The sequence below is a fragment of the Leiobunum rupestre genome, chromosome 9 (genome assembly GCF_980474605.1).
Source record: "Leiobunum rupestre chromosome 9, qqLeiRupe1.1.hap1, whole genome shotgun sequence".
NCBI lineage: Eukaryota > Metazoa > Arthropoda > Arachnida > Opiliones > Sclerosomatidae > Leiobunum > Leiobunum rupestre.
Genome location: NC_143392.1, coordinates 54,536,758 through 54,564,058, shown reverse-complemented (window position 1 = coordinate 54,564,058; position 27,301 = coordinate 54,536,758). Strand labels below are relative to the sequence as shown.

Sequence of the window (27,301 nt, the reverse complement as noted above, 5' to 3'; positions counted from 1 at the left end):
AACGAAGCTTTTAATAAACAATTAAAAGTATCTGTTCTTATCAGCTTAATATCTGATACGGGTCCCATCGGGGCCCAAGATATTAAACTTATTTTTTGACGGCGGCGGAGAGGTCGGAGTGTAGTATCTGTTCTTAGCCAAAAGGCCGAGAAGCGATAACCGGCAAAGGGGGCTTTGGTGGTTGAAAAAGAAAAAGAGTGAGATTGAGTATTCATATATTTCATAATTATGTTTAAGCAGATTGCTCGTGGCTGGAGATGACAGCGTGTATAACCATCACGTCTGACCAAAGAAGGCAACTTCTTGATTTCAAACAAAAAGATCGACGGCCATCGAGCGTTTTCAGCCGTCAACGGTAATATCACGCGGAATACATTGGTTCTCGACCCATCAACGACGCTAAGCCGCGTCGAGTGGGGTCATTTCTTGGGAGGGAGACCACCGGGGAACACGGCGTGCCGGTGGCTGCTCTCTTCCTCTCTCCCTCTTTTTTTCCATTAACGCGGTATTTGAGTCTTTTTAATAAAATTTGTGTATTTTTAAATATTTTCTTTTGCGCTGTTTCTAACTAGTTCGCCAAGGCGATAATTTATCTTCGGTTTTCTCTGGGTCTTTTTTTTAATAAGTGGCAACATGGAACCGTGCTTAATAAATAATTAGAAAAAATAAAATCTTGATCATACGGAGTTTCCTCCTGCACGCTTACCAGAACAGCTGTAGATAAGTGTCATGAGATATGGCACTACGAATGGACCGTGGTTGCCGCGTAGTACGCGCCCCGGCATCAGCAACAAAAAAACTCGTTTTTTCCAAACCATCCCGCTTTTAACAGTCCCCTATTTCTACAGCGATAGTACCGCAATCCTCGCTAGGTAACTCGATGTAAATAACTTATATGGTGTCCGTTTTGAGAACGGAGTTACCATGGTTTGGGAGGGGGTATTTTTTTAAAGGGGAAGACGTGTTGCCAACGCGAATGTCGAAAAGCGGCCGGCTGTGAACTCCTAATCATGTCTCCTGTTAGTAACGAAAGTGAATTTCTACGCCAATCTATACAGCGCCGAGCAGTTAACGGGCGATTTCTTGGATTCGGAGGCGGTAATCCTCCCGTCTTTACAAAAAGGTGACCGTGACACTCTAACCTCTCGAATCACGGAAGCCGAGCTGACCAAAGCTCTGGGACATATGAAGGGTGGCAAAGCCCCGGGTCCAGATGGATTGACCCTTGAACTTTACAAATACGTGTGGGAAAGCGTCCGACCGATTCTGGTCAAAGTCTTTAATACCATGCTGGACGAAGACTCCATGCCAGCTTCCTTTAACAATGGAGTAGTCACTCTACTTTGCAAGAACGTCCAGTCCAAAGACAACCCTGCGTCTTGGCGGTCCATCACACTCCTGAACTTTGATAGGAAACTTTTGGCGAAAGTTCTCGAGCTACGTATTTCCGGAGTTGCGGGCTCTTTGATCGGAGAGTCGCAAACTTGCGGCGTCAGAGGGAGACAACCACTCTTCAACTTAGTGTTGCTCCGTGACGTTTTGGCCTCTTACACCGATCGTCAACAAACAGGCTTTCTCCTATCCATTGATTTTGAGAAAGCTTTCGACCGCGTCGACCACAGTTTTTTATTCAAGGTATTGAGCAAATTTGAATTCGGGCAACAGTTCGTGTCCTGGATCCGCCTTCTATATCTGGAAAATAGAAGTATTTTATTAATAAATAACGAACCTACCTCGCCGTTCAACGTCTGTCGCGGGGTCAGGCAGGGCTGCCCTCTTTCTCCGGTCCTGTTTTGCCTTGCCCTAGAACCTTTACTTAGAAGCGTCATACAGTCACCCGCAATACGTAGCCTACATTGCCAGGGAAAACCCCACGATCAGTCCCGATTGGCTTACGCGGCCCACATGGAGGACGTCAATTTCGTACTAGAAGACGTCGCTTCAGTCAGCGAAACACTACGCCTGCTGGAGGAATACGGAAGCGAAGCTGGGAGTAAACTTAATTTGGCCAAATCCATGTTAAAGTTAGTTGGAGCCGGACGCGCTGAAGAGATTCCCCGCGCTTTTCCACTGCGTATCACTCAATAACCCGTTATAATTCTCGGAATTCTATTCCAGAACGACGGCGGAGCACCAAGATCAAGCGTACACTTAGTCCAAAGGTTCCGAGATTCATTTGAAGATTGGAAAGATAATAATCTATCTATGCGCGCCAAGGCCCAACTAATCAAACAGATTGCGCTTCCCCGATTAACATACGGGGTTCCAATCGTGTCATTTTCCAAAGAAGAATTGGCACAAGTCACGAAGTCAATTTTTGCCTTCATCTGGGACGTAAACTATGAAACGGTTGCCCGCCCCACGATGACCTTAAGGAAACACGAAGGGGGATTAGGCATCCCAGATGTCAAGGTTTTAGTCCAGGCACTCGAGACGTCAAGGTATATGGCGTGCTTACGTGTCGAAAGTCATCCTGTCAACGACTCAGTTGTTTACAACCTGTCGTCGACGTCAAAATCAGTATTTGGGCTTCCTTGGGACCCAAAAAAACCACACGCCGGCAACGTACACCCGCACTACATCAATTTTAAAGATACGGTTTCTACTTTCAAAGCCATAGACCCCGGGGCAGTTCTTAAGAACAAAAGCAACGCGTATTTCGAGGAAGTGCTTCGCAAAAAGACGCGTCCCAGAATACTCGCGCTTCAGCCCACGGTCAACTGGGAAGTTTCTTTCAAAAGAACGTCAGCGAAGTGTTTGGAAGGACGCCGAAGTGACATGCTCTTCAAGATAACTCACGACGCGCTCCCGACAAGAGACGCGCTGTACACGCGAAACATGGTGACCACGAGAAAGTGCGCGTACTGTGGCGCGAACGAAAACCAAATCCACATATTTTACGAGTGCGATAACGCGAAACTAGTCCGTAACCACGTTCGTCTGTTTCTCGGGGCACGATTCCTGTCGTGGGAATCAATGCTTCATTTAACCCCGCTACCAGTTCCCAGGGATATGATGTTTTCAACCATTATCATCCTTGGTGAAGTACTTTTCCAACTCTGGAAAGCGAGGAACCGCGCGGTTTTCGATAACAAACGAGATAGCGCCACGGTTATTTTAGCACGCGTTCGCCACAATGTTCTCCATCGTGCGCGATTAGACCATCGTCGTTTCAATCCTGATTTATTTAAAGTTCGCTGGTGCAGCCCACCATGTCCGGTAGTAGAAATGACAAATGGAGAGTTAACACTCTTATTTTAAGGAAGTCTTAGTCACACATACTAGTCCATTTAATCTAAGTCACTAAAAGTACAAATTTTAACCTAAAGTCTTAAGAATATTTACCTTCTGGAAATAAAAATGTTATTTTAAAAATAAAATATTAGTTCCTAAACTTAAAAGTTCACTTACCTTGAACAGTGAACTGTGATACTAAAAAGTGAAAAATGTAAATATTAAATCCTAACTATTAAACGTACAATAATAGTATGTACAAAGACTATTTCCCTTTCATGGACAACTCACTCTATAAAGGGTCTATGACCGTCTAAATAAAAAAGTCAACTGACATCGAAAGCCCTCCTCAAATATTACAGTGTAAAATAATAGTTTACAAATATCAATAGTAAATTAGTAGTCAAAACCATTAGTAAACATATTTTGAATAGTGCAACTAAACTCTAAATTAAACGAAATTAAATTGAAAATCTATTTTAGTATTTTGAAAATTTTTAATTTGTAAAGGTGCAATTGTAATTTTGTAGAGTGTTATAATAAAATATTTTAGTATCTGTTCTTATCAGCTTAATATCTGATACGGGTCCCATCGGGGCCCAAGATATTAAACTTATTTTTTGACGGCGGCGGAGAGGTCGGAGCTTGCTCCACCTCCGCCACGGGTTGGCCTGGTATTGCAGTTCTTCCAGGATCGGCCCACCTCGCTAAATCTAAAATCAAAACCATATATATATATATATATATATATATATATATATATATATATATATATATATATATATATATATATATATATATATATATATATATTCCTAACGTCATAAGAGGGAAAGTCGTCATTGGCTAGTAGATCATTTTGAAGATTCGGACGGATTTGTTTTGTAATTTTTTACCTTAATTGTCGTACGTTACCAACGGTATGATTTTTTTAAGTCACTTTCGTTACTAACAGGAGACATGATTAGGAGTTCACAGCCGGCCGCTTTTCGACTTTTTCTAATTATCGATTAAGCACGGTTCCATGTTGCCACTTATTAAAAAAAAGACCCAGAGAAAACCGAAGATAAATTATCGCCTTGGCGAACTAGTTAGAAACAGCGTAAAAGAAAATATTTAAAAATACACAAATTTTATTAAAAAGACTCAAATACCCCGTTAATGAAAAAAAGAGGGAGAGAGGAAGAGAGCAGCCACCGGCACGCCGTGTTCCCTGGTGGTCTCCCTCCCAAGAAATGACCCCACTCGACGCGGCTTACCGTCGTAGATGGGTCGAGAACCAATGTATTCCGCGTGATCCCCTGTAGCAATTTTGGGTCGGCCCGACGTAAAATTAATTCGTAAAAATGCTAGGTCGATCGACGGTCGGCCGACCGCCCGATTGTTAGTCGAAATGTCCTAGCCGAAATAGGGTCGATCGACGGACGGCCGACTATATATGGTAAGCTTTGGCCCGTAAATTTTCCGACGTGATATATAGTACTCCGGAACAGGGTTGGGCCGACTAAGTAAAAATTCCACAATTCCGACCATAAAACGACATGTTTTAGTAAAATATAAATACGTGAAAGGCGCAGAATATCATTTAAAATACATTTTATTGACAAAATTTAATATAAAAGATGTTTATAGTTGATAACTTTCAATTTATTTAAAAAAAAATTACTTAAGTCTAATAGAAAATTACTTTTTTCTTTTAACATAAAAGATGTTTATAGTTGATAACTTTCAACTTTTTTTAAATAAAACAATTAATATATAACTTTAGTATGCTCCAAACTCTTAAAATAAAAGATTTTTAGTTGATACCTTTCAACTTAATCTTTTACAAAATACAAATATTTTTTCAACTACACTTCAATCTTTTTATAAAAGACGTTTAGTTGATAACTTTCAACTTTAATTTTAAGTTTAAAAATATAGAAATTCTATTTCGATTATATTTTTTTAATTTAAACTTTTTAACTTAAAAGACTTTTTGTTCATGACTTTTCAACTTTAAAATTTCTTCTAAATATAAAATAGGAATTATATTTTAATTATTTTACAATCTTGAAACTTATCATTCTACACTTTTTCAATAATGTTTCAAAATTACACGAAATAGAATTTCTAATTTCTTTAAACTTCAAGGTGCATGAATGAAAATTCCATATTTAATCTGATTCAGAATCTTCTGATCTTTCTGCTGGCGATCGATCAATGCTCTTCTGGTTTTCTTTAGATTCTCTCTTTCGTCTTCCACCGAATCGGTCTGCCTTATGTTTTAACCAACCCTTTATGATTTCTTCTACTTCAAATGCTGTGGTTTTCCTAAATTTGTGAACTTGACGAACCGCACCTAATGTGTACAAAGAAATTTTAAGTAAGATATATAACTTCACACTACATTTTGATAATTACCAATTATAGCATCCTTCATGTTAAGTTTCGAAAAATAAATCATGTTATTCTTGCCACTCCAGTTCATGACTAGAACTAGCTTTTGATCAAATAAGGTTTTTAAAATACGTCTAACTGCATCTTTAAGAGATTGTCCGCCTAAGGATCCAAGATAAGAAACCTGCGTATTGAAAATTCTGTAATAATTTTTCATAAACTTCGTGCAAGTAAAAACTATCACAGAGAGCAACGCTTTCCATACACACGAGGGTACGTACTAGTTCAAGTCTAGGGTTGAATTTTAACAAGAAACTGACAGATGTTGTTTCTTTGATCTCCCTTTAATTATATTTATATTCCTTAAACAATTAGGGTAGTTCTAGTCTAGGGTTGAATTTTAACAAGAAACAAGAATATTTCTATTCCTTAATCAATAAGTTATGTTTATTTAGTTAAAGCTATCTCTGATAAATAAATTAAGGTACGATCAAGCGGAAAATCTGATTGTAGTCTCGTATAGTTTATAAAAAAAACTTACAATTTTAGATCTCTCAGAATCTTTCAGAATAATTTTCTCGTATTCCTTCAACTTTTCACGAGAACATATCGGTAATGGGGGTAGATCTTCGATATCCAGAAAACCAACAATATTATTCTTCGCAAGGCCAGATTGAATAAGTGTTACTTTACGATCCAGGTCGGAGAACATGCGAAAAACAGCTGATCGGAATTGCTTATCTTTTTCACAGCAAGCTGTTCCGAAATATGTGTTTTATAAATTACGTAATTCCTCTTTAATTATACCCAATTTTTATACCTGACGACCGCATTGACTTGTTTTGAATATTTTGGATAATAGATGGATTTTCCAAAAATTCGTTGACATCAGAAATTAATTGACCTTAATTCATAACAAGTTAACAATTTAACACCACAGTTACATGCATAATTTAGTTGGAATGTTTAATACTGCTCTGAGAATGATTCGGTGTGCTATTCAAATCATTAAAAGATGGATTTTCAGCAAAATTATTAGCGTGTCCAAGAGTAGTCTTTTGAATAATATTTTCAGAAGAAAGGAGCTGTAATGTCTTCGGACGAGGCCCAAAATTGACGCCTAAACAATTAAATTAATTAACTTAAAGAATTTTTTCCTTTGCAATTCCAATGAAAATTAGTTGAGTTACGTCTGGCACAATTATTTATATCCATGTTGTCATAGTCCATTGGTGATTCTCGTTCAAAGATATCATCATTCACACTAAAATGCAAATCAGTGGATTTCGAACTTCCTGCAGGGGTAATATGATTTGATTGAACTCTAGACGAATCAGTGAATTCTGAAGTTCCTGGTCTCTCAAAAACATTAGAATTGTCAGGTGGTTCAATATAATTTTCTAAGTGACTATGATTTGACTGAACACTGCTAGCTGTGAATTTTTAGTTAAATAATTCACGATGTAACAATTTTTACTTACAATTGTTAGTTATGTAATTAGGCCGATTTCTTACCTAGCTCTTTTGAGGTATTAGATGAATAGACTCATGATTGAACCGGAGTTAATTGATTCTCATTTTGGGCATTCTTCACTTGTGTTTCTGTTGTAACAAATTGGAGTTAGAACTCTCGTTATTTTTGAAGTTTTTGCAACTAAATAATTACTACGAAAGGAAGGTGGCTCTGGCATAGAAATAGTAGTCATTCTTTTACTATTGGATTTCCCACTTTTCCTGGAAATTTGTTGTTCTCGCAAGTCTAAATATTTTCATAATTAATAATATATTTTGAAAATATTTACTATTTGTAACCTATACCAGATTTTTTCTTCGTTTTTTGTTTTCTTTTTTTAACCAATGATTCTAATAGGAGCAGGCCAAAATTATTGATTTTAAATAATTTCAGTAATAAATTTAACAAACCTTCATCTGAGTTGGTCATATTAGTCGAAAATTCACCTTCATCTCCTTTGTCGCTTTCTTCCTCCTTGTCACTGTTTAATTTTTTACTAATTATGTGTCTCCTTTTTCCTCTTCCAAGTTCGAAATCAGTGGCCAAGTCAGACGTGTCCTCTGCTAGTTTGCATTTCTTATTGGCTTTTTCGTAACTATCAACTTTATATGAGAAACGATAAATATATAGATACTACTATTTTTTAATGTTAATAGTTCTATAGTTATACATGGTGTTGGTGTCAGCATCTTTATTGACAACTTTACCCATTTCTTTGGATCTGGTAAAGTTAGTTTTTGCACTAATTTCTTGACATCGCCTGTTTTTATGTGTAGTGGCCAGTAGCATTGTTTTTTGTTCAAACACCAAGAGATTGGTACTACGGCCACAGAATTATCCTCCTCAAAATTAACAACCGTAAACATCTAAATTAATAATAATAATAACACAGAGTTTAGTTGGAGTATTTGAAAATTGTCAATTAAAAAATTTTGAAAATTAATTGGTAAAGAACAAATTAAAGGTATACAATATAGACAAAAAAATAAAAATAAAATTATATATACAATTATAAAGGCAATTTAGGCATCATGAAGTAATGGTATAATATTGTGTAAACTCGGATTGGTGTTAGGCAATCTAAGACATTTTTGTTTCAAACATTTATATGAATACGTATGAATTTCGTTTGTCAATTTTCCAATAAATATTCCTAATGCAGACGGTCTTAGAGGATACTGAAACAAATCACTTGAAAACTTGCAAACTTTGCACTGCACAAAAATGTCCATTTCTTTGTTTTGAAATATCTCACATACTATAACCACCTCTCCCGTTTCTAATTTAAACCAACTATCTCCATCAGAAAGAGATGATATAAAAAAATTTGGCGTAAGTAATTTTTTATATGACGCAACATCATCAGGTAAATTCTTGTTTTCAGATTTAAATGGTCTCTTTAAGGAAATAACTTTTTCTTTCTTTAAATATTCCAGGTTACTATTTTCTCCGTATCTCTTGATCAATTGCTGAAGTGGTTTATTAGGTGTTCTTAATTTTTTCTTAATGGTTTGCAAGTGGTTTTCGAAAGGAAAAGCACTATAGCCGTCTAACCTTCCAAATACGTTTACGTCTCTAGTGATATGTGAAAGTGCATGTACATTCATTACAATTAATTCATCTCCATAATAGTTTTGTGATGTAGAAATAAACATTTTCAAGAGATCATTGGCGTATTCTGCTAGAGATTTGTGAAATTCAGGATGAGCCAAAATATAAATAGCGCAATGTAATAACATAAAATTTTTCCAAACATTTTCCTCTAACTCATCTTTGGCAACAACTGGACCCGTGTAAAGCAGAAATTGCCTCAACTCAGTTGCCTTCCAACGGTCAACATGTCTCAAAGAGCGAGGTTTACGGGCAAATTCCGTTGGAATATTAGAACGCCATGTTTTAAGTTTATTTGAAATTAATTCAATTTGGGCACTGCTCAATCTGACTGTCAGTCGTCCGCTTGTCCAGTTTATTATCATTTTCTTCATAACTCCTTGACAAACTAGATGCATATAGTCCAACGGAAATTGTTGAACTATATCAATATCAAGTCTTAGTAATGGTGTTGGTCCTCCAGCTAAGTGGTGTATTTCGTCATCTTCATTTCTAAAGGACTCGTTTGTTCGTAGAACAGCTTCAGCTTCACTAATGAAAACGGTACGCTTTTGGTACCTTATACCATGTATAGTGCATTTGTCACAGGATTTGTACCCTGTATGGCCTTTCGTATTTTTAACAAAGGCTCTTGCTGGCGTGTCTAATATAAATGGGCCATTCAAATTACAAACATATGTGTGATCACAGTATGAAAATCCTTCTCTGGAGAGTTCTTCTAGTTCAGATATTAAAGGACCTAAAAATTCTTCTAGGTTTCCAGGTTTTTTTTTCTCCATAAAAAACCCCAACAATAAAAGGTTCACCGATCACACCCATTGAAAAATTGAACACTGCAGCAAGAATAGGCCAAAAATGGTTTGCTGAACTTTTAAAAATTGGGAGTCCATCAATGTTAATAGCAAAGGATATGTCATGAGGGTAATCAAGGTTATTTGCAATAAATTCATTCAATCCATTCTCAAATCCAACGTACCAAAATTCACCGCCAGCTATTTTTAAAACATTGGCTTCTTTTGGGGTTTTTAGAAGGGTTCTCGAGTCAGCTGGTAAATTATGCCCAAAATTTCTTAGGATACCAAGAAGGTCATTCAATGTATTGTGATTAACACTGTGGTTTATCGCCCAGTTTCTAATATTCGACTGAATTCCCATTGCACACTCTTCTACATCACTAACGGCTGTTGAGCAGCTATCATAATCGGTGTCAGAAACTAAATCATAGTTACTTGAAAATGACGAATGATCTTCATTTTCCGAAAATTCCTCGTTCACATCATTTGTAGAACTTGAAGAAGCTTGTAAACACACATCCTCAATGGTAACAATATCATTATCAACCTGGTTCACTACGTTTTGCACAAAATTTGAACGTATCCTCCTTTTATGCCTATCACTTATGTTAATATAATCTTTATAAGAAGGCCGTTTAGACATTTTTAATAAAGAAATAACAGCTAATATAACTGAAAATGAATTTCACGATTCCCTGTTGATATACACAATAACCCGCAAAGGCCTAACAACCACAACAAAAGCCGGAAAATAAAACGGCTTTTTAACAAATTAAAGAAATTGCTATTGAATTTCTTACCTTGGAAAATTAAGACTTTCTTTATAATTGCAACACTTTAGTAATTTGGCACGAAATATCGCGATAAACTGAAATTCTGGAGCGCACACAAAAATTCGCCATAGAGTGGAGAGCCGACAAAAATCTAGTATAAAATCACCACGTACGTGGCTCATAGATGGCGCTTAGTAAGTAATGGCTCTATTTTCAAATATTTTGGCGATAGTTTTATGTTACAGCAGCTGCTGTAGCAGTGGCGATACGTTTTTTTACAGAAGTAGTATTAAAGTGGCATAATTTAGTTAGAGACCTCGTTCGTACCGTTTTTTGTTTGAAGTTTGTTGTATTTTAAAATTTTATTAAAGTCTGTGAGCCGACTCTAACTCGACCTTATCGGAGTCGGAAAGAGTTTTAATCGCCGACTCTAATTCGACTCAAATCGTTTTGCTCATAATAATAGTAGGAACGTTTTAAAGTCGGCCTAAGGTCGGTTACTCTTCACCGACTCTGCGACTAAAAACCGACTCTTCGCCGAACTCTCATTGCTACAGGGGATATTACCGTTGACGGCTGAAAACGCTCGATGGCCGTCGATCTTTTTGTTTGAAATCAAGAAGTTGCCTTCTTTGGTCAGACGTGATGGTTATACACGCTGTCATCTCCAGCCACGAGCAATCTGCTTAAACATAATTATGAAATATATGAATACTCAATCTCACTCTTTTTCTTTTTCAACCACCAAAGCCCCCTTTGCCGGTTATCGCTTCTCGGCCTTTTGGCTAAGATCAAAGTGTAGTATCTGTTCCCAGCTATTTCGCTTAAGTCTTGGCCGAAAGGCCGTTAAGCGAGTTTTCCAGCTATACAGCTAGTTCCTGCGATGCTGACTTACCTGTCGGCACCCTGACGTCTCTGTTCCTGTTCTTGCTCCTGAAGCTGCCGCTGCTGTTTCCGGTTCCTCTGCTGTTCCTGATTCCGCTGCTGTTCCTGGTCCTGCTGACACTTACCTGTCGCTGCAGTTCCTGGTCACTACGCCGTATCCTGACTTGGCTGGTTCCTGCCATCACTTTCTGACGCCGTTCCTTCTTGGGACGTACCTTCAACTGACGACCTCTCAACAGCCTTAATGGCTGCGGAGGTGAAGAAGCGGACTGCCCGCCACGAAGTTTACGCCGGTTTCCTGGACGTCGCTCGGACCTTCTACGAAAAACTTGGACCACAGTGCTTGGAGACTCTTCAACCTGTTGGGAAAAGTTGTTACCTACTCACCTTTACCACTCTGGCCTTCCTCCAGCAAACTGTCTCCTATGGGGAGCTGTCCATCAACGAAAAACTATGCAAGATTACCAGCATCGAAGACGACGGTGTCTGGCTCACCATTAAGAACCTCCCCTCCTGGATACAGTGGGACGCAATACTTACCACACTACGACAATATGGAACCATTAAAGCCCACCGTCTGGATGAATACCCCGAATTAAAAGGTTTAAAAAATGGTGACCGTTCGGTAAAAATAATCATGAGCAAAACTATCCCGAATGTCCTCTTTTTTGGACGAAGCAGGGCACTAATATATTACACAGGCGTCGTCAAAAAATGCTTTTTTTGCGACCAAGAAGGTCACAACTCTTCCACGTGTGAAGTCAAACGAGCCCGACTAGCAGAGCAGAACCAACCCATGGAGGAAGGCCAGAAAGAGTCTCCAAAGGAACAGCCCGAGCGCGTCCGGGAGCCACTCAACAGTACTTCTGCTAAAGAACACGATCCATTAGCAGAAGCAGCAACACCACAAGAGGCACCACCCAGCGACCACCAGGAACCACGACTGAAATACCTACCCATCTTACCGTCCTCAGTAGAAACCATCAAGAAATATTCACAGGCAAAACTTCAAGAATTTAAGACACACGTTCAGACAGCAGACGACATAGACGATGCAAGGAAAAAGGAATGGATCGAGATCATCAACGCAGCACAAGCAAAATTTTCAAAACGGCGTATCCACACCTCTCCGGAAAGAGAGGCCAAGAAGGGAAAGACCCAGAACGAGGAGAAGAAGTCATTCGCCAGCGCCGCCAAAAGCACACCCGAACAAGATATATATGCAGAATACGTAACATACTGAATTTTGCACATATGTTTCTAATACACTTTTAATATATTTTTAAAATGTATTTTAGTGTATTATTCACATATTTTATTCGTCACCTTTAATTTTAAAATCAAGTTTTTATCTCGATTATTTCTTAGTGTTTTGTTTTAAACTTTTTAACTTTACGTAACTCTCACTGTTTAAACCCTGCAAAAAAGAAAAATATTAATTATATACTTAATAACTATACTTACCTTGGTCGACTATGAACTTGACTTTTGTTCGCAATAATTTAATTAAGTAAAACGCGAACAAATACAACAAACGTAAACATGTAAAACTGTAAAATTAACGAAGCTTTTAATAAACAATTAAAAGTATCTGTTCCCAGCTTTTTCGCTGAAATCTGGGCCGAAAGGCCGTTAAGCGACGTATACGCTTCTCAGCCTGTTCCTGCGATGTTGACTTACCTGCCGGTATCCTGACGTGCCTGTTCCTGTTCCTGCTTCCGAAGCTGCCGCTGCTGTTCCTGGTTCCGTTGCTGATCCTGGTTCCGCTGCTGTTCCTGGTCCTGGTTCCGCTGCTACTTACCTGTCGCTGCTGTTCCGGACGTCTACGCTGTATCCTGACCTGGCTGGCTTTTGCCATTGCTACTTGACGCTGTTTCTTCCTGGGACCTAAATTCACCTGACGATCTCTCCATAGCCAGGATGGCTATGGAGTTGAGAAAACGAACTGCTCGACTGGACGTCGATGCCGGCTTCCTGGAAGTCGCTCAGGCTTTCCACGAGAAGCTCGGTCCTGAATCCATCGAGACGTTGCAACCTGTTGGTAAGGAGGCATTCTTACTTACCTTCGCAACCCTTGCCTTTCTACAGCAAGCGGTCTCTTACGGAGAATTAACAATCGGCAACAAGACCTGCAGAGTCACCAGCGTCGAGTATGATGGCGTCTGGCTGACGATCAAGAATTTACCACCATGGATCCAATGGGACGCCATATTGACAACCCTACGTCAGTACGGCGAAATAAAGGCTCATCGTTTAGATGAATATAAAGAACTAAAAGGAGTTAAAAATGGAGACAGAGCGGTAAAAATACGAATTACTCAAACTATACCTAATGTCCTTTACTTCGGCCGCAGTCGGGCTCTGGTCTACTATCCCGGCGTTTCAAAGAAATGCTTCTTCTGTGACCAGGAGGGGCACTTTGCCTCTGCCTGTGTTGCAAAGAAGGAAAAGACGGCAGACAAGCCGATAGCCAAAAAAGACTTACCCAAAGATCCTGAACCACACCGAAGTTCCACATCTGCTCTTGCCAACGCCACCACGCTAGAAAACAACCTGGAAGAAAATCAAGAACCCCAAACCAGCAAATCACCCATACTTACCGCATCCGACGACTCCAAAAGCTCTGAAGAGAGCTTTACTTTAACATCACCAGAACCATACAAGAGAAACGCAGAACCTCCAGTCCAAACAAGCCAATACGCCGACGCCTTGAAATCTCCACCACAACCAGATGAACCTGAAAATAAACCCGAAACAACAAGCAACGACCCTGAACAATCCGAATCCGAATCCGACAGCAGCAACGACGAGACCACTACAGCCACCGGTCCCAGGTGGGATCCAAATACCTGGGAACTGGGGGATAAACCAGATTTTAAGAAACTCACCAAACAAGAACTCCAAATACTGTTAGAACGCATTAAACGAGAACCTCCAAGCCGCACCCCCTACATCAACTGGCAAATAGACTATATAAAAAACGACATCACATCCATCCTCCAAAATTATCCTAAACGCCGTAACAGCACGACTCCAATAAAAAAAGTGAAAAAAGGGAAATCTTAAAATTAAAATATTAAAATTTTATACGTAAACCTCGGTTTTAATTTTGCGAAATTATTAGTTTTCTACCTTTTATTTTTTGTGACTAATTATTGACATGTTTTAATTTAAACTAACTTAAAAAACAGGAATATATGACAAGGGTACTGTACCAAATTTGATTTTTTAATAAACAAATTCAGTATCTGTTCTTATCCTCGGAGAGAACAGACGTGCGTCCGCATCGCTCCGTCGACGCGGTTCTCTCTCTCGTCTCGCGCGTAGCTGCCTTTTTCAAGGCGGCTGCCGTGTCTCGTTTAGCGGCGCCGGCTGCTAAGCCTAGTTTCGTTTTTTTCCGTTTTGAGTACTACTAAGTTACGGCTTTTTAGGAAGTTAGAAAACGGTAAGGCCGTTCGGGGTAATTTTTTCATTCTTTATTTGTGTCTGTCATTATGGCAGCGCAAATTAAGTCGCGCACTGCGCGGTTAGAAGCAGATTCTGCTATTGAGTATGTCGATGTAGCCAGGGCGGTTTACAATCAAGCCGGTAGTAAAACCATTGAAACGCTTCAACCTCTCGGAAGCGGCGTTTTCATGATTACGTTTCTGACGAAGGTCATTTTTGACAAGTTTATGGAGAATCCTTGCCTGAACATCAAAGGCAAGGACTACGATTTGCTGGGGCCAGATGGGAATTTCCGGTGGGTCACCATCTGAAACATGCCCGCCTGGATCCAGCCAGATGCAATTTCGACGGCGCTCAAAGAATATGGGGACGTTTCCAAGCACGAGTATGAGTTGTACGACCCCAAAAAAGATAAAGAGTTGGAAGGCATCCGAAACGGTAATCGCAGGATTCGTATGAGTAGGAAGAAGCCAGTGCCGAATATTTGGCGCTTTGCGCGCCAAAATTATTTGGTGACGTACGCTGGAGTTTCCCAGCAATGTTTCGGGTGTAAGGGCGTCGGCCACAACCGCGCTCACTGTCCCGAAAAAAAGCGGGAAAACAAGAGACGCGACGGAGAGACGGCGGCTACAGGGAACGGAGCGGGAGAGAACGGCGAGGTTGTTTACGCGGAGGGAGAAGAGACGAGCGCGAACGAAGTAGTCGCAGAAGTGAATGAGGTGCGCGACCAAGTGGCCATCTCCGCAGCGTCGGATAACGCCGAAGGAATTTCGAACGAAAGCGCGGTTTTGTCACTTTTCGACGATCTTGTGAAAGATTTCGGCTCATCAGTTTCGCCACTGAGAACCACATACAGCAACATTCTTGTCAACCCGAACCAATACCACGTTCCGCCACCACAAATTACGACTTTTAACAAGCTCACTCCACTGAAACGTCACAAACAAGTTTCGCCAGGAATTGTTAACCAAACTTCACCGAAGAAGTTGTGCACCAAACAATGATAGTGACTCCGAAGGTGATGTACGTTTTTAATTAGCTATCATTTTAGTTTAATTTTTGTCCCGTTTTTCTTAAGTTTAATTTTAATTGTATTATCGTTTAACTTAATTGTAGTAATGTTTAATTTAATTGTAATATTAGTACTCCTATTTTTAATTTTAATGTCTTCGGTCTCTTTAAATTTTTGTACATTTAACGGAAACGGATTGTGAAACCGGCACAAAGCCGTGGACACTACCGCTTTCGCGAGTACGCATGGCTTTGACCTAGTTTTTCTTCAAGAAACGCACTGGATGTTTTCTGACAACTGGCGCGCTATCAGATCCGTTTTCGCGGGGTATAAGATATTTTATTCAAGCGTTCCCTCCTCGTCAAGTTGCGGGACTGCCATATTAGTTCGTGACGCTCTCGCGCAGTCGATTACCGGCTTTCGCTGCGACAATCACGGTCGTATCGTTAGCCTCAATATCCGCTTTAATGATCAACTGTTTCGCCTCGTTTCGGTCTACGCCCCGTTTAAACCGGTACTGCGAAGCGCGTTTTTTGACAATTTATTCGAATATTTTACCGGTAAATTCGACCGCCTTGTCATCGGCGGAGACTTTAATTGCGTCCTTGACCCGTCTATGGACCGGGACTTTGTACCGGACGGTCCAGCCGACCTTAGCTCCGACGCTTTGGCCACGCTCATTACAGATATGAATCTCCACGACTCTTGGCGCTGTCTTAATCCAACGACCAGACAATTCACTTGGCACTCGTCAAAGAGAAATTCGCGGCTCGACACGTTCTTCGTTCCCACCAACGATATTCAGACGACGAAAGCGGAAATTTGGCCTCTGCGTCATATTTCCGACCACGACGCAGTCAGCGTTACCCTTAAAGTTTATCCGCCCCATCAGCGTCCACCGAGCGTGTGGCGTCTTAACACCGCCATTCTATCGGACGATGACTCCGAGACCCACAAGACCGAGCTTACACGTATCATTTCGCGGGTCAACTCCGCCGGGTGGGAAAGAAGCGCGCCAGCCGGAAGCGCAAAGAAGTCGTGTTCCTTAAATGGGCCTTGCAGAAAGTCGCCCGGGTCACTCCGGAAACAACAGACACCGTCGCCGCTAAGGAACAACTTCAGTCTCTTCTCCGATACACCTACCGCCAGGACTTCTCAGAAAAACAAGACCAATCGCTCGCGAACGTTCTCAGTGACGAGGAGTCGTTCTCGGCTTCCTTTTATCGCCGCGTAAATTCTCCGAAACCACGCGTCGACATTCGAGAAGTATTAACCACCGACGGATTGTCGACGGATGACACGGTAGTACACGACACCTTCGTGAACTATTATCGAACGCTGTATAGCCGCGACGACACTCCACGCCCGCAGCAGTTCATCGCGACATATTGTGACGAAATGCCGCGATTATCCGATCTCGACCGGGATTTTTTAGAACTACCCGTAACGAACGATGATTTAAATCACGCGTTACGTCGGCTTAAAGGCGGGAAATCTCCTGGTCCGAACGGTCTGCCCGCGGAATTTTACCGCTTCATGTGGCCAGATCTGAGGCCTGTTTTACTGAACCTTTTTAACGACTTGTTGAACGACGCGCCTTTCCCGGATTCGTTCCGCGAAGGGAAAGTCGTCTTGCTTTGCAAAGATCGCGCTAACAGGGTTTCTCCATCTGCGTGGCGTCCGATCACCGTCATCAACACGGACAGGAAACTGTTTGCGTCAATCCTCGTTTAGAGAACGTCAAAGGTCACCGGGTCCATCATTGGCCCTAATCAGACGTGCGGGGTCAGGGGCCGCCAGCCTCTATATAATCTCGTGTTGATCCGTGACATCTTGCGGGATTATTCGGAACGCGAGGCGTCCGGCTTCTTGTTCGCTCTGGACTTTGAAAAGGCCTTCGACCGAGTGTCCCAGCAATACCTCTGGGACACACTCGCTCGCTTCGGTTTCGGTCGACGCTTCGTTGAAATCCTGGAAAATATGTATACCAAAAACACCAGTAAATTAACAATTAATACCCACCCGTCAGCTTCCTTCGAGATCAACAGGGGTGTCCGTCAAGGCTGTCCTCTGTCTCCTAGTCTCTTCTGTCTCGCCCTCGAACCTTTCTTCTTCGCGGTGAGCCACTCTCCGTCGATTCGTGGTCTCCTGTGTCCCGGAGCTCCGGCTTCGGATCGCCAAGTTTACGCCGCACACGCCGACGACGCAAACCTTTTGCTGGAAGACGTCGTGTCCGTCCGCGCCTCGATCAAGGTACTCGACGAGTTCTGCACGGTTTCTTACGGCAAATTCAACGCCGCCAAAACTCAACTCGCTCGCGTAGGCAGAAGGATCCTGGAACGGGTCCCGACGACATTACCCGTAAAAGAAACGAACGATCCCGTTAAAATCTTGGGGTTTCTTTTCACGCCCGAAGGAGTCGCTCCAGTCAACGAAACAAAATTCGTTACTCATTTCCGCGAATCGCTCGATTCGTGGGCTGATAATGAGTTTTGCTTTCGCACACGCACGCAGTTAATCAAGCTTATCACGTTACCGAAACTGACATACCCCGTCCCTCTTGTGGATTTTTCCGTCACCGCCATCTCGTCTGTGAACAAGGCCATTTTCTCGTTCGTTTGGGGAGACAAACAAGAACTTGTCGCGCGGCAAACTCTCTGCCTCGACTCCAAGGAAGGCGGTTTAGGAGTGCCCCATCTCGAAAATGAGATTCGAGCTCTCGCCTTGACGCGTTACGCGTCGTGCTTGACCGCGACTGGTCACCCAGTTCGCGCCACGGTGTCTTACCATCTGTCCACGAGCGCCAAGACCATCTTTAAGGTTCCTACCCACGCCGATCACGTCCACGTAGACTACCAACCCGCCACAGCAACGGCGATGTTGATTTTGTCGTCAAAACCTGCCGTCGATTTCTTCAAAATTTCGAATAAAGGAGTAAAATCCATTCTCCAGTCTCTCTACCAGCCGCGGGTCGTGACTCTGCTTCCTCACGTTAATTGGACAGTCGCCTTCGGTCGTCTTTCCGGAAAAAGTATCACCGGTTCCCGGCGTGACTTCGCGTTCAAAGTTATGCACGGAGTTGTTCCCGTTCGCGACGTGATCTACGGGCGCAACATGTGCACCGCCCGTGCGTGCCCATTCTGCCCAAAAAGTGAGAGCCTCGAACACCTGCCCTACGAGTGCGTAAATCCGAAGTTGCTTCGGAATCGTGTGCGCGAGTTTCTCGGCGTCAAGTTTATAGGATGGAATACCATCATATGCTTAACACCATTGCCAGTACCAAAAGGACTTATAAACGTTACTCTGATTCTGCTCGCCGAAGTGAATTTCCAAATATGGAAATCGAGAAACCGTCTAGTTTTCGAGAACAAGCGCGACACAGCCAATGTCATACTGGACCGCGTCCGTCTCCATCTCGCTATGCGGGCTCGTGCTGACAGGCTCCGATTGCACCCGGACCACTTCGTGGCACTATGGTGTAACGAGGCCAAACCACTAGTCGAAATCAACGGCAATACCCTTAAATTGCTATTCTGAAGGTTCTTGGAAAATAAACGTTAAAATTCAACTTCGCTGGAAAAATGTTAAAATTCAACTTCGCTGGAAAAATGTTAAAATTACACATACCTGGAAAAAATGTTAAAATTAAACTTACCTGGAAAAAATGTTAAAATTACACAAACCTGGAAAAAATGCTAAAATTAAACTTACCTGAAAAAAAATGTTAAAATTATACAAACCTGGAAAAAATGCTAAAATTAATCTTACCTGAAAAAATGTTAAAATTAAACTTACCTGATAAATAACGCTGAAAAGTAAACTTACCTGAAAAATAACGCTGAAAAGTAAACTTATCTGAAAAAAATGTTAAAATTACACAAAACTGGTAAAAATGCTAAAATTAAACTTACCTGGAAAAAATGTTAAAATTAAACTTACCTGAAAAATAACGCTGAAAAGTAAACTTACCTGAAAAATAAAACGTTTAAAGACACTTTCTTGAGGAAAAACAGATTGAAATTACATTTGCCTGTAACGCGATACAACTTACCTGAAAAACAAGTACCTGACAATTAAAATATTATAAAATCCTAGAAAAAGTATTTCAACCTAACAGTATTTTCGAGTTATTCTAATCATTGTAATTATATAATCATTTAAGTACTGATCTTTGCAAAGATCGCTATGTAAATATTTTTGAATTATTAATAAACAAATTTAAGTATCTGTTCTTATCAGCTTAATATCTGATACGGGTCCCATCGGGGCCCAAGATATTAAACTTATTTTTTGACGGCGGCGGAGAGGTCGGAGCTTGCTCCACCTCCGCCACGGGTTGGCCTGGTATTGCAGTTCTTCCAGGATCGGCCCACCTCGCTCAATGAATCTAAAATAAAAACCATATATATATATATATATATATTCCAAACGTCATAAGAGGGAAAGTCGTCATTGGCTAGTAGATCATTTTGAAGATTCGGACGGATTTGTTTTGTAATTTTTACCTTAATTGTCGTACGTTACCAACGGTATGATTTTTTTAAGTCACTTTCGTTACTAACAGGAGACATGATTAGGAGTTCACAGCCGGCCGCTTTTCGACATTCGCGTTGGCAACACGTCTTCCCCTTTAAAAAATACCCCCTCCCAAACCATTGTAACTCCGTTCTCAAAACGGACACCATATAAGTTATTTACATCGAGTTACTTAGCGAGGATTGCGGTACTATCGCTGTAGAAATAGGGGACTGTTAAAAGCGGGATGGTTTGGAAAAAAACGAGTTTTTGTGTTGCTGATGCCGGGGCGCGTACTACGCGGCAACCACGGTCCATTCGTAGTGCCATATCTCATGACACTTCTCTACAGCTGTTCTGGTAAGCCTGCAGGAGGAAACTCCGTATGATCAAGATTTTACTTTTTCTAATTATCGATTAAGCACGGTTCCATGTTGCCACTTATTAAAAAAAAGACCCAGAGAAAACCGAAGATAAATTATCGCCTTGGCGAACTAGTTAGAAACAGCGCAAAAGAAAATATTTAAAAATACACAAATTTTATTAAAAAGACTCAAATACCCCGTAATGAAAAAAAGAGGGAGAAAGGAAGAGAGCAGCCACCGGCACGCCGTGTTCCCCGGTGGTCTCCCTCCCAAGAAATGACCCCACTCGACGCGGCTTACCGTCGTTGATGGGTCGAGAACCAATGTATTCCGCGTGATATTACCGTTGACGGCTGAAAACGCTCGATGGCCGTCGATCTTTTTGTTTGAAATCAAGAAGTTGCCTTCTTTGGTCAGACGTGATGGTTATACACGCTGTCATCTCCAGCCACGAGCAATCTGCTTAAACATAATTATGAAATATATGAATACTCAATCTCACTCTTTTTCTTTTTCAACCACCAAAGCCCCCCTTGCCGGTTATCGCTTCTCGGCCTTTTGGCTAAGACTACACTTTGATCTTAGCCAAAAGGCCGAGAAGCGATAACCGGCAAAGGGGGCTTTGGTGGTTGAAAAAGAAAAAGAGTGAGATTGAGTATTCATATATTTCATAATTATGTTTAAGCATATTGCTCGTGGCTGGAGAAGACAGCGTGTATAACCATCACGTCTGACCAAAGAAGGCAACTTCTTGATTTCAAACAAAAAGATCGACGGCCATCGAGCGTTTTCAGCCGTCAACGGTAATATCACGCGGAATACATTGGTTCTCGACCCATCAACGACGGTAAGCCGCGTCGAGTGGGGTCATTTCTTGGGAGGGAGACCACCGGGGAACACGGCGTACCGGTGGCTGCTCTCTTCCTCTCTCCCTCTTTTTTTTCATTAACGGGGTATTTGAGTCTTTTTAATAAAATTTGTGTATTTTTGAATATTTTCTTTTACGCTGTTTCTAACTAGTTCGCCAAGGCGATAATTTATCTTCGGTTTTCTCTGGGTCTTTTTTTTAATAAGTGGCAACATGGAACCGTGCTTAATTGATAATAAGAAAAAGTAAAATCTTGATCATACGGACTTTCCTCCTGCACGCTTACCAGAACAGCTGTAGAGAAGTGTCATGAGATATGGCACTACGAATGGACCGTGGTTGCCGCGTAGTACGCGCCCCGGCATCAGCAACACAAAAACTCGTTTTTTCCAAACCATCCCGCTTTTAACAGTCCCCTATTTCTACAGCGATAGTACCGCAATCCTCGCTAGGTAACTCGATGTAAATAACTTATATGGTGTCCGTTTTGAGAACGGAGTTACCATGGTTTGGGAGGGGGTATTTTTTTAAAGGGGAAGACGTGTTGCCAACGCGAATGTCGAAAAGCGGCCGGCTGTGAACTCCTTATCATGTCTCCTGTTAGTAACGAAAGTGACTTAAAAAATCATACCGTTGGTAACGTACGACAATTAAGGTAAAAAATTACAAAACAAATCTGTCCGAATCTTCAAAATGATCTACTAGCCAATGACGACTTTCCCTCTTATGACGTTAGGAATATATATATATATATATATATATATATATATATATATATATATATATATATATATATATATATATATATATATATATATATATATATATATATATATATATATATATATATATATATATATATATATATATATATATATATATATATATATATATATATATATATATATATATATATATATATATATAATTTTATTTTAGATTCATTGAGCGAGGTGGGCCGATCCTGGAAGAACTGCAATAGGAGGTGTAGCAAGCTCCGACCTCTCCGCCGCCGCCAAAAAATAAGTTTAATATCTTGGGCCCCGATGGGACCCGTATCAGATATTAAGCTGATAAGAACAGATACTGAATTTGTTTATTAATTCCAGTCAAAATTTACAGTACCCTGGTCATCCTACTTGTTAGATTAATTTAAATTAAAGTAGGTTATTTACTTTTGGCATTAAAAATTTCAAAATTCAAAATTTTACATTTTTGCTGTTTTCTTGTTTACATATATACAATTTGTTAAAATAAAAGTTTTAAAACATCGTTATTCTTTTCGATGACCGGAAGTTCCGTTGAACACCACTTTGCTTTAAATTGGGTGTCGGACATTTGGAAGTTGTCAGCTCGACCTCGTCGAAGAAGATGAATTCGAACTCGTTCGAGAACGACTTTGGCGGTGTCCCGTCGGTTCTCGAAGATAAGGCGATTTCTACTCTTCCAAACTTGGAAGTTGATCTCTGCGATGATGATGATGGCGATGTGAATGCTGTGCTTGGGTACTGGAAGTGACGTAAAGTATGTGATGGCTGGCCAGGAGAGATGGCGTGCTCCAAAGAATTGTCGGGTGTGATTACGGAGAAGTTTTGGTATTTCGCAGTCGTATAGCAGGTGAGTTAATGTTTCGTTTTTATTGCAGAATGGACAGGATCTGGTGGTGGACATGTTGCGTGTGAAAAGGACGTCCCTGGTCAGGACAACGTTATGGGCGACCTTGAAGGCGAAGTCTCTACGAGAACCCTCAAGGAAGCGACTAGAGCAGCGTCGAAAGGCAACGTCCCATTTGATGTGAGGCTGCAATGAGACGACTCGTGGAACGGTATGTTTAGATTTTGCAAGTTTGGTTTTAATTTGTTTGTTGGTTTCTTCTAGGATTGTGGACGTTGGATCGAGTTTCTTGATGCGAGTTGCTGTGTCTAGGAATGGTAAGCATGTTTTGCAGATGGTGCTGGCATGTGGTTTATTCGTTGTCCACGGGATTCCGAAGACGGTTTTGCTGGTGGTTGAGAGATGGTATGTGACTGAATCGGATACGGCGTGGTTGTCGGACTTGATGCATGATATGAGACGTGAGTGCTTGGATTTCGAGTGGAAGGTTAGGAACTCCCGTTCCGCCATTTTCCGGTGGGAGGTACATTGTATTTCGCGCGATTGTTTCTTGGGCATCGTTCCAGATGAAGTGAAAAACAGTCTTGGTTAAATTTTCCAACGTCTTTTTTCCAAAGGTGACTAGAGGGACGCCATATGTCAGTTTTGGCAGGGCAACTTGTTTGATCAACTGGGTTCTAGCTCGGAGTGATAACGCTTGATCTTCATACTGCTTAATAGCATCTTTGAATTTTCCAGCAAAGATGGCTTCGTTAGACGGACAGACTCCTCATTGCGTGAATAAGAGTCCCATGATTTTGACAGAATAAGCGAGCTTTGAGACGGGACACGATGGAGGCAGGGTGTCTGGAGGTATGTTCCCAATAGGCATGATTTTAGTTTTGTTGACATTTATTTTGCAGCCGGATATTTCGCTGAAGTCGGAGATAATGTTAAATATGTAGGTTACGCTGGTATTTTTGTCGGTGATAGACCAGTGACGTGTGGCGAGTGTAAGACGGTGCGAAGAAGAGGTTCCAACGCGAGGCAGAAAAGGACTGGCGACAATAGACAGCCTTGACGCACCCCTCGATGGAATGAAAAAGGATTAGTAGATTCGTTATTTATTAAAAGTTTACTTGTGTTGTCCTCGTATATGTTCTTCAAAAATCGGGTAAAGACTTCGCCGAATCCAAACCGTTCAAGAGTGTTCCATAGGTAAGTATGGTCGATAGAGTCAAAAGCTTTTTTAAAGTCGATCGCTACCAAGAAGCCAGATTGGTTTCTCTTCACCGTATCTTCGCAAATGTCTCTTATCATGGTGAGGTTGTGGATAGGGTTTCTTCCTTTTACTCCGCAGGATTGATTGACGCCAATTATCTGACCGATGACTTTAGAAATCCGCATCTCCAGAATCTTGGCCAAAAGTCTCCTGTCCAGATTAAGTAACGTGATCGGACGCCAAAATTCTGGGTTATCCTTGTGATTAACGTCTTTACACAGCAGCACCACCAATCCTTCTCGAAAAGAGTCCGGAAGTTTGGCGTCATGGAGAATCGTGTTGAAGAGATTAACCATGATCGGACAGAGAGCACTCCATAGGAAGCGATAAAGTTCGACACCGAGCCCATCCGGGCCAGGTGACTTTCCCTTCTTCATGAGTTTTAGGGCTTCAGTAGTTTCTTGGGTGGTGACTGGCTGAATCAAAGACTCCCTGTCGGGCTCGGACAAACCAGGTAAGTTGTTAAGTACGTAAGATTCTTTTTTATTAATTGTTTCTTTTTTATACAGGTTCGTGTAAAAGTTCAGGAAGACGTCTTTGACCGCCTGCTGGCCCTGGACAGGACCCTCTGGAGTACTGACGGAAGTGATCGTGACTGTTTGTTTAGGAGACATCGTTCTTCGATAAAAGCCTCCGGAGAATGTCTCTTCTCCTTGAAGACAGTCAGATAGCCTACTAGACTGAGCTTCGAGGAAGGTGCGCCGGTATTCTTCTGATAGCCGTAAATTAACTTCGTCCTTGGCGGCCTGGACTTCCATGGATACTACGCGGACATTCGATAGTTTTTGCAGGGTCCAACGAAGAAGAGTCAAGTTTTGACGCTTGGCCACCGCCCGCTCTTTACCCCGACGACGCAGGTGATTGGCCATCTCGTTTTTACAGTTCTCCCATCCTTGCGGGTCTTTGACATGGTTAAGTAAGTTTATCAGTTCCGTCTTGAGGACGTCATTTTTGTCGCCGATGAGGATTGCTGGGTTCAGTCGCCAAATCCCTGGACCCTTCGCAGTTTTTGGTTGGATTCTTACGGTGGTTAAGACACAGACGTGGTCGGAGATGAATTGGATAGGCGTGTTAAGTGAAACAATTTCTGACTCTACGAGGTTAAAGTAGTGAGTATTAGATATATAAATCTTATCTAGGCGGGAATGCACGCCTGTGGAATGCCAGGAGAACTGTCGGTCGGCTGGATGTTTATGACGCCAGGAGTCGAAAATGTTCAGGTCTTTACAGATGTTTTTAAGTTCTGCAACGCTTTTGTCGGTGGTCGGTCTCCCGCCCTCTTTGTCCAGAGCCTGGTCTTCGATGCAGTTGAAGTCACCACCCATGATGATTACGTCAAACTTGCCATGAAAGAATGTATGCAGATTCGCGAAGAATCCTTGTCTCGCTGTTGGTCTACAAGGTGCGTAGACCGAGATGATTCGTGCCAGATGTCCGTCGGTGGAGAGGTTTATACTCGCAACTCTGCCTTCGTTGTCTGGTCGAAAGCCTGTTACGTTATTCGCCCACTTCTCTTTGAGAGCAATGGCTGTGCCGCAGGATAACGTGGTTGGAGCGCTGCTGAAGAAAAGCTTGTAATTAATAAAAATGTTCCGGATGTGATGCCAGTCGTCGTTCGTCATGAAGTGAGTTTCCTGTAGGAAAATAACATCAAGGTCGTTGGCGAGAGCAAAGGCAGCCACTGCCTCGAGTTTATTTCTGGTACGTAGTCCGTTAGTGTTAAATGTAGCGGTTTTAAATTTTATCATTACTAAATTAATTTTGAGCGAATCGGTACTGGTAAACGAACTTGGTAAACGTGCGTTCAGGATTGGTTCTTGTTATTGCGTCCTTTCTTGTTTTCTCTGGAACAGGAGCGACTGAGGCGGCGTTTGCATGGGCTGCCTACTGGAGAGTTGCCAGATGTTGGAGACGCTTGTTTGGCGACCGTTGAGTACGTTTTTGGGCTGGTCGTAAAGGGATCGTTGGTTATGGAATCGTTGAGCATATCTTGGAGAGCAATTATCGTGCTGTCAGTAGTTGGCAGGCTTAAAGCGGCGTCGTTGTTGTCGTTGATTTTAATCGGGGTGGTTTCTTTTACAGGAACTGATGGTAGGCTGCCCATCGGGTTTGCCGATGTTTCATGGATGTCGCCTTGGTCATCCGGTTCCTGACCCTCCGTCAAAGGTTTGGCTTTTGAGTCGGTTTGTTTTTTCGGCCCACGATCTGGGCAATCGCTAAACTTGTGTCCCTTGGTTTTACACTTAAAGCATAGGAACTCGACCCCGGGGTAAAAAACCCTGGCGCGGTGTCCTTGGCCTACCTTCAGTATATTCGGAACCCCGTTTTGAGTTAACATTTTGATCGGAATCTTACGGCACCCGGTCTTGACGGCAGGGAGCTGAGGCCAGACTTCTTCTTCGTAGTTGAGGACTTGTCCGTATGGCGTGAAAGCCGTTATGAACGCCGCCCTTTCTACCCAGACTGGGACATCTCGAATGGTAATCCAGCGAGTGAGACCATCCACCGGAACAAAATCGAAATCCGAGCCACTTATATGGACGAGTCCATTGTCCATGGCCTTCTTAAAGAAAGAGTCATTCTTGAACGTAAGTTGAAATAAATTCTTACCCAGCGGCTGAATAGTGTGGACACAGTCTGGAGAAACTTGAGAATACAGATCGTTAGCCAAATCCATAAACTCTAAGCCATCCCGTAGAGTGACACGGCACGAGGATCTCCGAAGAGTTGACGCCATAATGGCTTTGTCAAAATAAAATAAAATAAAATAAACTGTTCCCCAAAGGGAACTTAGTCGAAAAATAACACAGTAAAATTTAAAAATAATTAAAAGCAGCTATAACATAAAAACTAGGCTTAACGCCTTTAACGAGAAAACGCCCCCTAAAAATGGCGGTCTACGAAAACACCGTTGTTTAGAACGAAAAAGACGGAGCTAAAAACAGTGCGGCTGCTCTCTCCGAGGATAAGAACATATACTTTTAATTGTTTATTAAAAGCTTCGTTAATTTTACAGTTTTTACATGTTTA

At 41.6% G+C, this 27,301-nt stretch overlaps 1 protein-coding gene, 3 non-coding genes and 2 pseudogenes across 4 annotated transcripts; 5 read left to right on the top strand and 1 right to left on the bottom strand.

The window, feature by feature from the left end:
* Nucleotides 1-3: 3 nt before the first annotated feature.
* On the top strand, nucleotides 4-191 carry LOC149930949 (U2 spliceosomal RNA). Its single transcript, XR_016476576.1, has one exon. It is a non-coding gene; the product is annotated as a U2 spliceosomal RNA (small nuclear RNA).
* Nucleotides 192-3,752: 3,561 nt separating this feature from the next.
* LOC149930948 (U2 spliceosomal RNA) lies at nucleotides 3,753-3,942 on the top strand. The gene has a single exon (XR_016476529.1). It is a non-coding gene; the product is annotated as a U2 spliceosomal RNA (small nuclear RNA).
* Nucleotides 3,943-11,069: 7,127 nt separating this feature from the next.
* Nucleotides 11,070-11,214, top strand: LOC149930947 (U2 spliceosomal RNA; annotated as a pseudogene).
* A 6,414-nt stretch (nucleotides 11,215-17,628) lies between these two features.
* LOC149930946 (uncharacterized) lies at nucleotides 17,629-19,185 on the top strand. Its single transcript, XM_090157986.1, has one exon. It carries the CDS (start codon nucleotides 17,629-17,631, stop codon nucleotides 19,183-19,185), a length of 1,557 nt encoding a protein of 518 aa, XP_090014112.1.
* Nucleotides 19,186-19,839: 654 nt separating this feature from the next.
* Nucleotides 19,840-20,026, top strand: LOC149930945 (U2 spliceosomal RNA). Its single transcript, XR_016476454.1, has one exon. It is a non-coding gene; the product is annotated as a U2 spliceosomal RNA (small nuclear RNA).
* Nucleotides 20,027-22,344: 2,318 nt separating this feature from the next.
* LOC149930944 (U2 spliceosomal RNA) lies at nucleotides 22,345-22,514 on the bottom strand (annotated as a pseudogene).
* Nucleotides 22,515-27,301: the final 4,787 nt, after the last annotated feature.